This window comes from Phodopus roborovskii, unplaced genomic scaffold (assembly GCF_943737965.1).
Source record: "Phodopus roborovskii unplaced genomic scaffold, PHOROB, whole genome shotgun sequence".
Taxonomy (NCBI): Eukaryota; Metazoa; Chordata; class Mammalia; order Rodentia; family Cricetidae; genus Phodopus; species Phodopus roborovskii.
In genome coordinates this window covers 173811-184595 of record NW_026126424.1, presented here as the reverse complement: position 1 = coordinate 184595, position 10785 = coordinate 173811, and the positions used below count along the sequence as shown (strand labels likewise).

The 10785-nt window shown below is 39.5% G+C and overlaps 1 protein-coding gene across 1 annotated transcript in view; it reads left to right on the top strand.

The window, feature by feature from the left end:
• Positions 1-735: 735 nt before the first annotated feature.
• Positions 736-10785, top strand: part of Tbck (TBC1 domain containing kinase) — a 131353-nt gene continuing 121303 nt past the window's right edge. The window contains exons 1-2 of the mRNA XM_051185487.1: positions 736-941; positions 8896-8968. Coding sequence (XP_051041444.1) covers positions 749-941; positions 8896-8968 — 266 coding nt within the window. The 5' untranslated portion in view covers positions 736-748. The remainder of the gene's footprint in view (positions 942-8895; positions 8969-10785) is intronic.

Below are 10785 nucleotides of genomic sequence, written 5' to 3'. Positions count from 1 at the left end.
GCCAATAGCTAGGCAGTGAGAGGGATATGTGGGGCTGGGTGGCAGAGAGAATAAATAGGAGGAGCTATTTAGGGAAGAGGAGGAGTAAGAAAAGGAAGAGAGGACACCAGGGGCCAGCTGCCCAGCCCGCCAGGGAGTGAGAAGGGAGGGAAGACATGACATGCAATAAAGAAAGGTTAAAAAGCCTGGAGGTGAAATGTAGAAGAAGAGAAACAGATTATTTGAAGTAAGAAAAGCTTGCTAGAAACAAGCCAAGCTAAGGCCAGGCGGGGAGTCCCCAAAGAGTAAAAAACAACCAACTACACATGGGTCTCAAGTTGGAAGTCACGGGAAGGCCACTCCCACAAGTTCTGAGCACACCTTTGCAGGCAGGACAAATTGTAGGTTGGGTTAGTGCCCGGATTCCTCCAGGGGAGGCTTCCCTGGGTATAGGAGAAGCTGCTTCAGACTGATGTCACCCTGTGGATTCCCGGGAGTTTCCAGTGCACAGGGTTTCTGTCTCGCCCCGGAAATGCCCCCCAAGTCCAGTCATCTCTTCCATTATTGAAAATCTTTGAATTCGATTTTGAGCTGTAATATAAACTTAGGCTTAGATGTCTTTTTCTTACATTTTTTTTTTTTTTATAGTTCAGAGTGGCATTTTTTTTCTGAGTTGTGTATTAATTTTCAAGTGAGAAAATGCTGGGTTAATGTTGGGTCAGTCTGTCATGAGCAATTATCTTGTTTCCTAGGACACAGGCCTCCAGATATGTTTCCTTTGAAGGATGCTGACATGGGTGCTTTTACGTTCTTCGCTTCAGCTCTTCCTCATGATGTTTGCGGAAGCAACGGACTTCCTCTCACACCAAATTCCATCAAAATTTTAGGACGCTTTCAAATCCTTAAGACCATTACCCATCCCAGACTCTGCCAATATGTGGATATTTCTAGAGGAAAGCATGGTAAGTTTGGTTTTTGGTTTGTTTGGTGTTCTATTTTGTTTGTTTGTTTTTATGTTTACTGCCTCAATTCAAGATGCAATTTTAAATACAGAATTAATATATGTTGACATGCAGTCATGAACTTTCTTTTATGTTTCAAAGTAAACTTGACTTTTAAAATTAAAAGGGAGTCATTATTTTCTTACTGTTGCAGTTGACACACACACACACACACACACACACACACACACACACACACACACACACACACACACACACACTAAAGTAGTTGGTTGAAGGCCAATGCTTGACAGCTGCCATTGTGATCATATAATTACGTTCCTCCACACCTGAAGTGGCTGATGATGACAGTGCTTATACTAGAATTGCTTAGGAATCTTAATGGCATGCTGAAGTTCTATGTCTTGGGCTTATCTTAAATGCCCTTTAGTAAAATGTGCCTGATTTTCTAACATGAAATAATTTGGAGATATAAAAATGCATCAAAGTCAAACCTTTATGCTTTCTGACATTCAGCCATTTTTTTCTATAAAATATTTATTAGTATTCAGGCATCTGTACTGGCCTGTCCTTGAAGTTCTGACAGGACACGCCCTCAGCTGTAGCCACTAAGATCACCATCTGTGCACATTCTGTATGTTCCCTTTTAAAAGGGCCCTGCCCGCCTCCCATCCTCCATTCTTTTTCTCTTTCTTTCTCTCTCTGCCTCCCTCTCCCTCTCTGCCTCTCCCTGCTTCTTTCCTTTCTTCCGATGCTCCTGTCTCTCTGGAGGCTGGTCTTTCCCCTCCCCTTTCCCTTTGTTTAATGACCCTTTCCCTAATAAAAATCCCCTCCTCTTGAACTCTGTTGTGTGGCATCTTTCTCACACTGCTTTTTTATAATTACAACAGTATCTTGTTATGAGTAGATTTTCCGCCAGCCTGGTCTTGTCCCACTGCTGCACCAGCCCCAAATAACACACAGAGACCCTGTATTAGATATACTTCTGTTGGCCAATTACTAGTTTCTTGTCGGCTAGCTCTGTCTTAAATATTAACCCATTTCTATTAATCTAAGTATTTCCATGTTGTCTCATCTTACCGGAGAGTGGGTCCGGACCTCTGTTCTCTCCAGTCTCTACATGCTGACTCCTCCCTACCACTTCCTCTCTCCTCCTTGTCTCCTAGTCCCTCTTATTTTCCTTTCTTATTGGCCAACAGTGCTTTATTCATTAACCAATAAGAGAAACATATTTACAGAATGACATCTCCCATAATCTCCTCTTTTCTGTCTAAAATAAAAAGGAGGGTTTTAATATTAACATAGCAAAATATATCACACAACACTTATCAAGTAAGAATCACAATATTTAGTCCATTAACATTTAGCAACATTTAAAGAAAATATTTCATCATCTATCCTGTCTTTGTGAGTCTAAAGTCCTATTGTAACTTATCTTTAATCCTAACTAAGGAAAACTATGACCATAACTATCAGTCTTCAACTCCTTCAAAGACCATAGAAGGATAATATATAAACTCTAGAAATGACAAAGACATCTTGCCTGGTCAGTCACCTGAAGTTCTTCTGTAATGTTCTGTCTTCAGCCCATAGGCCATAGTGTGTCTGGCAGACTCCTCAGCAAAGGAAGAAACTAAAACTGTCCACCTGTATTGGCAGTTTGTCAGTCACTTTTCTCTGTGTGCAGCAGACTGTCTGTCAGACTGTTCCATGAAGCAGGAACTCTGTAGCAATGTCCTTCTTGTATTAGCAGTCACTTTCCTGTGGGTCCTGCATGTCCAGTTTATACAGCATAAAGTGAAACAGTCCAGGCAAGAGCAGTATCTTGCCCAGATGACTAGTCTTGCCATATTGAAAGCAAACTTAATTACACGTTTCTTCAATGTCCATCTTCCTTTCTGACGCTGGTGGTGTTGCCAGTAGCATTTATGTATCACTGTCAAGAAAAACCCTAAACCATTTTAAATGCCATATTCTGTAGGTCTTTGAAAGGTTTGAAGAATGCCTATCCATCTCAAATACATGTCTGTATATCTAGAAATCTTAACTAACTTAACTATAAGATCTGACTATCATAGGTACTATCTATAATCTGTATTGAATTATACATTACATTTCTACACAATACCTAAACAAAAGGAGAAATATACATATCAGAAAATTGATCTTAAATTGTATCAATAAATGAAAATCCATTCTAAAACAAAGTATTCATATTTATACTATAATCCCCTTCTCACCTTTAAAAAGAGATTGGTTGTTGTCATTAACCATTTATAACCAACCCCATTTAAATGAAAACAAACATTTATAAACAATATATGGGAATTTAGGTGTCATTCTTTCCAAAGTGCTTCCTGCTGGTAGGGGGCGCTGTCATGGGGGATCCTAAGAAGATGAAGAAATCCTGGCTGTAGTCAGCAAGGCTGCCTTGTTCAGAAGTGAATATCTCACTACATTGGGCTAATGTGATATGAGTGTTATGTGATGAGTTCTGGAAGAAAGGGCACTTTGATTCCAATTGGCTTAAAGACAACAATGAAACTAATGGTAACTATCCTTCTAATAGGGAGTGGACACTTCCAGCCATTTGCAAAATGCTCAATAAGGAACTCAGAACAAGTTTTTTAATTGTTAAAATTAACTTGTGCCCAGTATTCTTATGTGTTGTATTACTTCAATAATACTGATGTTGGAAAATTGTGAGAATCATTTAGGGTGTTTTATATCATCCAACAATGAATAGATAACTGTCCTCCCCTGCATGTTCCAATAGTTATCCTTTTACAGTCCCGTGCAATTCAGTAGAGCATCTAAACAAGACCTTGCAATCTCAAGATTTCTCAGTTCAAATCACTCCAAGGAAATCTGAGCAGTGTAGTATATTGTTATCCTGGGCCGGTGATCATAATGAGTAGGACATTCTCCTCAGACCCTTACCACCCTATTTAGTTCCTAGAACTTCATTCTTGTTTCCTAAAGTGACTTTAGTTTCTTCTTATTGCATCTGAAAAACTATATATACAGGCCTTGCTCTCTGACTAATTTTCATGCGCTTCCTTCCATCAAAAAGTAAATTCATTACCCATCAAAAAGTAAATTCATTACCCCAGTATCTTTCTCTAGTGCCTCTAACCTGCTCCAGTTTTATTTCCTCTAACCAAATGACCTCTATCAGCGTGAAAATTGGGCTGTAACCAAACAGAACCCTTTGTGAGGATCACTCTCACTCGTGAACCTCTTTTGATTGTCAGTGCCAGACAGTGCAGGGTCCCCTTATGAACCACCCTGGTCTTGAAGGCAGCCCAGCAGTGTGCTTAGTCTCCTGCCCTGAACGTTATTATCAGTAGTCACTCTATTTTCCCTGAATTCCCAGCTCCAAGATCTCAGCAGTTCTCTCAGAGGGTCCCAGAGGAGATGGGAACACTAAAGATTCCTATATCATAAGCCTGCCTGCCTGGACTGACAGTATCAATGACTGTCAAACTAGAGAATTTGATTTCTTGTTTATATTGGCAGTGTTCAGTGCCTGAAAAATGTGTGCATTCATAACTGATTACAAGAAGTGATTATTTAAAAATACACTTATTCTGAGGAATTTCATTTATTCTGGTTGCGTCTAATTGGAGAATTGACGTTTGTATTTGGTAATCTCCTTAGTGAACAGCACATGACCATGGTTTAAGAGCATTTCATTGTTTCATGGAGAATCCTGATGAATTTTGATTTTGGATCTATGCTTTTCCTTTTCTTCATTCTTGCTGTGCACACATTTTGTTATTTGTGGTTCTTCCATGACTACTCCCTTTCCTTGTACTTGGAGCTGTGACATGTGGTCTGTTTTCTTACATCATACTTTCACAGATAGTTTCCCACACCTTCAGTGCTTTCTGGAGTTCATTCCAAATTGGTTGGAGATGCTATTTCTTGGTAAATCAGCAGGGTGGTGTTTTTAAAGAATATAGACATCTTATTAGAAATTGAAGCACGATTTATTTTTTAAAAGCTAATGAAATATATTTAAACGAAGCCAATAAAGCTTGAATATACAGATTTTTTATCAACTTTAACCTTTTTCTATTGAGTTGAAATATTAGCAGAGTTTAGAATTGCAGTGAAGATTTTAAGTGGTACTTTGGCCCTTTGTGGTTGGTATTGATTATCTAGAAATGCTTCTGTGATTGCTAGTGAGAGGGAACGGAGGAAAAATTATTTTGCTGCATAGATTTGAAATTTAAGTCAGAATAAATAACATTTCTAAAGACATAGTATAATTTATTCTGTCTGTATACCCTATACATTTCAGTCTAAATGTATGAATCTGTCAGGGTTATATCACAGAAAAGAACCTGTAGGGTTTGTGTGTGTGAAGAGATTATGTGGTAAGAACTGGAATGCATGATTCTTGTGAGTCCAGCCCAAACCATAGGGCATGCCATCATGGAGACACTAAATTTAGGCAGGAATTGAGACTGCTGCCTTTTGGGGGAATCCTCAGTCTGTCTCAAGGATATTCAGCTTGTGAGTCAGGATCCACCCATGTTATTTAGGATAACCTTTCTTAAGGGCCCTGGTTAGAAACCCAGTTGTTCATATAATTTCCTCATGGATTTGACTAGACTAGAGTTTGTTTGAATACCTGAGGGCTATAGGTGACTTTTAAAACTGACTTGTGATCTTTGTCGGCATTACTGTTTAAACATTTATTTAAATATCACATTTTAAAATGATGAGCTAGTCTTCTAATGAGCTAGTTTTTACTTTGACTAACAGAAATCATGCAGGAACTATATGTTGATAACGCCATATTACAAGGCATTTATAATTCATTTTTGTTAAAGATCTTAAAACTTTGTTTTGAACTTTTTAATTATTCTATGAGCATGAGTATGTGTGTATGATAATACATGTATGAAAAGGGATACACACATACATTAGTGTAGATGACCTCCAGTCTCCCTGGAGCTGCAATGATGGGCAGGTGTGAAATGTTGGGTGTGGGTGATTGGAACCTGGCTTGGTTCCTCTGGAAGAGCAATGTGCACTCTTAAGTACTGAGCCGTGCCTCCAGCCTTGCATATTTGTTATTTATAAATAATGCCACTGCGTTGCTGATTTTTATTTGGCACATTATAATTCCAAAACCAACAGTTTATTCTGTTCAGCCAGACTGTTTCTATAACAAACAAACTGTTTTGAAGCAGATACACAATTTTGGAATGAATATTTCTAATGAGTTCTTGAAAAAAAAAAAACGAGAGATTCACAATGGAAATATTCCTTCAGTATATACTTCTTTACCTCTGGGAGAAATGCTGATTTAATGCTGTTTTTTTCTGTCAAGGGTATGGCTCTACCTTACTAAAACAGTGTTTAAAATTCCATAGAATCTTAAAGCCTTGAGAGACACTGAAGGTGTTTCGTGAGGAAACCTGAAAATTTTCAGCCTAATGCCACATGGTATACTAGTCTCTTACAGATAGACATACGCATATCTACCTGTAGATGGGTGGTTAATTAAATGTGTGTATTTTAATAAATTCTGACAGGTTGTGCATTAATTTCTGTACTAAAGTATTATATCTAGTTAGATATATCTAGTTATATCTAGTTCTGTGTACTTTGAACACAGAACAAATCTGTTTAGATGGCTGTCATCATATCTGATGTCCCAGTATGCCTTTGCTGTAATTAATTGTTTTGTTATGGGGATCCTGCCAGAGATGACCACTCAGTCACAGTTTATAGCCAATTGAAAGTCTCTATTCCATCCTTCTGGGACTAAACCCAGGAATTCAGGGACCTAGGTGTACCCCTGAGAAAACTGTGACCATCCTGGCATTCAGCTTGGTGTTCAGGGTGGAGGGGAGGGTGCGTGAAGTAGGGGGTTCGTTTAAGCAAGCAATTTGGCAGAAGCTAAGATGAACAGCGAACTGGAGGAGGCTTGCACAAGCAGGCAGTTTAACAGAAGCTAAATTAGCTGGGACATCCAGATCTTGGGCTCCTAAAATAGAGTTGGGTAATTCTCCATCAAGGAGATCAAATTCTAATTAAACCTGAAATGGCCTCAGCAAGAATACAGACTGGAGGAACCTTTTCCCTGTCTTGTCCTGTCATAGTTTAACATATATAATTTTAGTATGTACCTATGTGTTTCAACTTAATGGTAGATACTTGTATTACAGTCCAAACAAGACCAACATGGTTCCTGCATTCACGAGATGTATTATCTAAGTAGAGAAGAATGGCACTAGATAAAAATGTATGTACATTTTTAGAGTTAAATAAGTGATATAAAAGAAAAATACTGTGTAGAATACATTCTAAGACTAGTGAGTCAGTTCTGGGAGATCATAAAAGCCCTGAGGAATTCATGTTTACTGAGGTCTAACTGGAATAATAGTAAAAGCTAACAGTGCTGGCCCTGTGCCATGAGCTATTCTCAGTCCTACTTATATGTGAATTCATGTCACCCTTATCGTAGTGTTATGTGGATATTATTTTCTTGCTCTGCAGAAGAAACTGGCAGAGAGATCCTAAGGTCTTATGCTAATGAATGGTAAAATTATCATTTGAGATTGGGAAAAGTAGTCTGTTTTTAAGCACCATGTAATATGACAGGAAATAAAAGTTTGAAATGAAAGGGACTGGGAAAATGGCTGAGTGGAAAAATGTGACAACCTGAGTTTGATCCCTGGAACCCACATGATAGAAGTGGAGAGCCAACTTGCACAAGTTGTTCTGTGACCTCCAAACACACACTTGGCATGTGTACACCGGCACACATGCCTGTGAACTGCTTATACACAGAATACATGAAATACATTCTTTGTTAAAAAGGGCCATCAAGATTACTCAACAGATGAAGCATTTGCCACCAAACCCGACAGCCTGAATTTGATCCCTAGGACCCACATGATGGAAGGAAAAAACGGACTCCTGCGAGTTCGTCTGACCTCCATGCATACACAGTGGCATGAGCACACTAAATAAAGGCAATACAGACGGTCTTGTAAGGTTCTTGTAAAAGGTTAAGCTGTAAATCATTTCAGACATGGGAGCCCAAGTTGGTTCCCCAAAGGATGAGAGTGCTCAGAAGCCGATGAGATAAATCTATACTGGAAACTAGAGAAGGAATTCCTTAACCATTGTCCTATCACTTGGGCTTTAGTGTGAAAACATGTGGGAGGAGGATCTTAATTCAGGTTAAAAGAACAGTTAAGAGATTGCCATGGAAACAATGAGCTAATGCTGGCTTAGATCCTGATTGCAGTAGGTAGAATACACTCTGTAGGCTCTGGAAGCACCTGGGAAATAGAAATAGCAGTACTCTGTGTGGGTTTGAGAAAGGGAAAAATTATATGTTGTTTTGTTTCTCTTGAGTTGCTAGTGACATTCATTTCCAGTTTGTTTTCTTGGACAAAGTTTCGGTCTATCCCAGGCTGGCCTCTTAACTAGCTGCATCGCTAAGGATGGCCCTGTAAGTCCTAGTCTCTCCTTCCACCTTTCAGTAGTGGAATTCCAGGCATGCGGCACCACCCTGGTTCATGAAGTGCTGGTGATTCAGTGCAGGGCTCTGTGCATTCTGGGAAAGTTCTCTACCAGCTGAGCTGCCAATCCAGCCGGACAGTGAGTTTTCTACTGAAGCCCAAGGTGGGCTCTAAATGCCCGTGGTTCAAGGTTCCAGGGTTGGTGTAAAATATAATCATTTTTCAGAAAGAAGTAGACGAGGAGAAAGCACAGTGAGAAGACCAATGAATGATGGGTAGCATTTCAGTTTGAGTAGATGGGGTGCTGATCAATAGTCAGAAGGAAGAGTGATCATGCGTGCACAGGGTGAAAATACATAATGCTTTCAAATACTGTCAGTTGTGTTAGGTGTTAACAACTTTGAGGGCTATGTGACCTTGTTAAAGTGCATTAATGTAGAGTGGGTTTGCTTTGTTCCTCTCAGAACGATTGGTGGTGGTGGCTGAGCACTGTGAACGGAGTGTGGAAGACCTGCTTCGGGAAAGGACGCCTGTGAGGTACTGTAGAACACGTGACAGGTTGGCAAACAAAGGAGCATTGTAACTGGACACTGAAAAGGGCATTGATTTCTTTTGCTATTGTGTAATGATAAAATTCAATGTAAGTTTTTACTTTAAGAACTTTAATTCACTTACTACATAAAAATTCAGTGTTAACATTCTACACAGTTGAAAAAAATTCCTCAGTAGCATGTACGTATATGAAATATTTGGCATCTTGGTTCTGGTAATTTTTTCCACTAGCCAAGATTATTTTCCTGAAAGGGGCCATGGTAGCTTCTTGGTGTACACCAATAGTCCCAGGTGAACAGTGAACTTTACATAAAGGGCAGGTTGAAGAATAGGCAGAAGTAGTAATCATGACTGGGGTAGAACTTAATGATAGAACTTAAGTCAGTTATTTCAGTGACTCAAGAAATGTATGTTTTCTTAGCCAGAATAGTGTGTTATCTGATTTTTTTATTACAAGTATAAAACAATTTTTCACGAATTTACTCAAAAAAAAATTTGTTTGTTTTTGTTTTTCAAGACAGGGTTTCTCTGTGTGGCTTTGGGACCTGTCCTAGAACTAGCTCTGTAGACCAGGCTGGCCTCGAACTCACAGAGATCTGTCTGCCTCTGCCTCCTGAGTGCTGGAGTTAAAGGCATCTGCCACCAATGCCTGGCTCAAAATTATTTTAAATAATAAAAGATTAAATGTATAAATATATTAAGTCAACAAAAATTGCTTACCCTGAGTCTTTGTAACATTGTAATTATGTACTTCATTCCCTGAACCTATCTATGATTGGAGGTCTCAAACGTAATGTCAAGAGACACAAGGAAAAGCTCCATATCGCGGTTAAATAAGGATCAGGATAAACAAATAGGCCGAATAGATGTTTATTCAGAGGGAAATAACTTACAACCTAGACAGATGAACACCAGGAAATTCCACCTGATGCTCTCCTGTCCGAGTCCTACCAGCAAGAGCTTTTCCCGGCTCTCTCTCCGACCTCCTTCCATAGGTCACTTCTGCCCATGGCTCCACCCCTCAATGGGCGTGCCACAGAAGGACTATCTCACTACAATTCCCCTTTTAGTCTAAAGAAAAGATTTAGGCTTAATAAAAAACTATATACAAAACAGTGAATAACAAGTGTGCTCTAAGGAAAATCGAGAACAAAATGACCTACATATCTAGTCCTAGGGTGAAGGCATAATGGAGTTTACAGTAGAGTTGTCCTAAGCTGGAAAACGTTAAGTCTAGTACCTAATATATATAACTAGGAAGAGAGAATAATAGTTGTGATAGTTTGATTTCCAACCTCATCAAGACCTGAGAAGGAAAATAACGATACTAGAGTAGACAGGAAGTGCGGATGGACAACTTCCAAAAAGTGCAGCAAGGACAGAAACAGCAAGCCACCTGGACAGTCACCCTAGGTCTCACAGCAACGTTGGTACACCCAGTTTTGGCTAAGGCCAAGAGAACTTGACACAACAGCAGCACAACAACAGCAGGGAGGTAGAATGGCTGTCTTACCCTGACTTGGCAAGGTCAAGCAGTCTTCTATATTTGTCTCCTGCAAGCACATAGGACTGCATGTCCAAATCAGTGGTCAAGGTGGGGGCAATTCTTTGCCCAACAGGCCATAGCTGAGGCGAGAATGAACTCCAGCAGGAGCAACAACAGTATCCAACATATTTTCTGGAAAGTGCACGGTGCTGTCAGGAGCAACAGTGTCTCATGTCAACGGAGTACTAATATTAAACATTTAAATGCCATGTTCTGCATGTCTATGAAGTGATTGAAGATTAAGCATCTATATCTG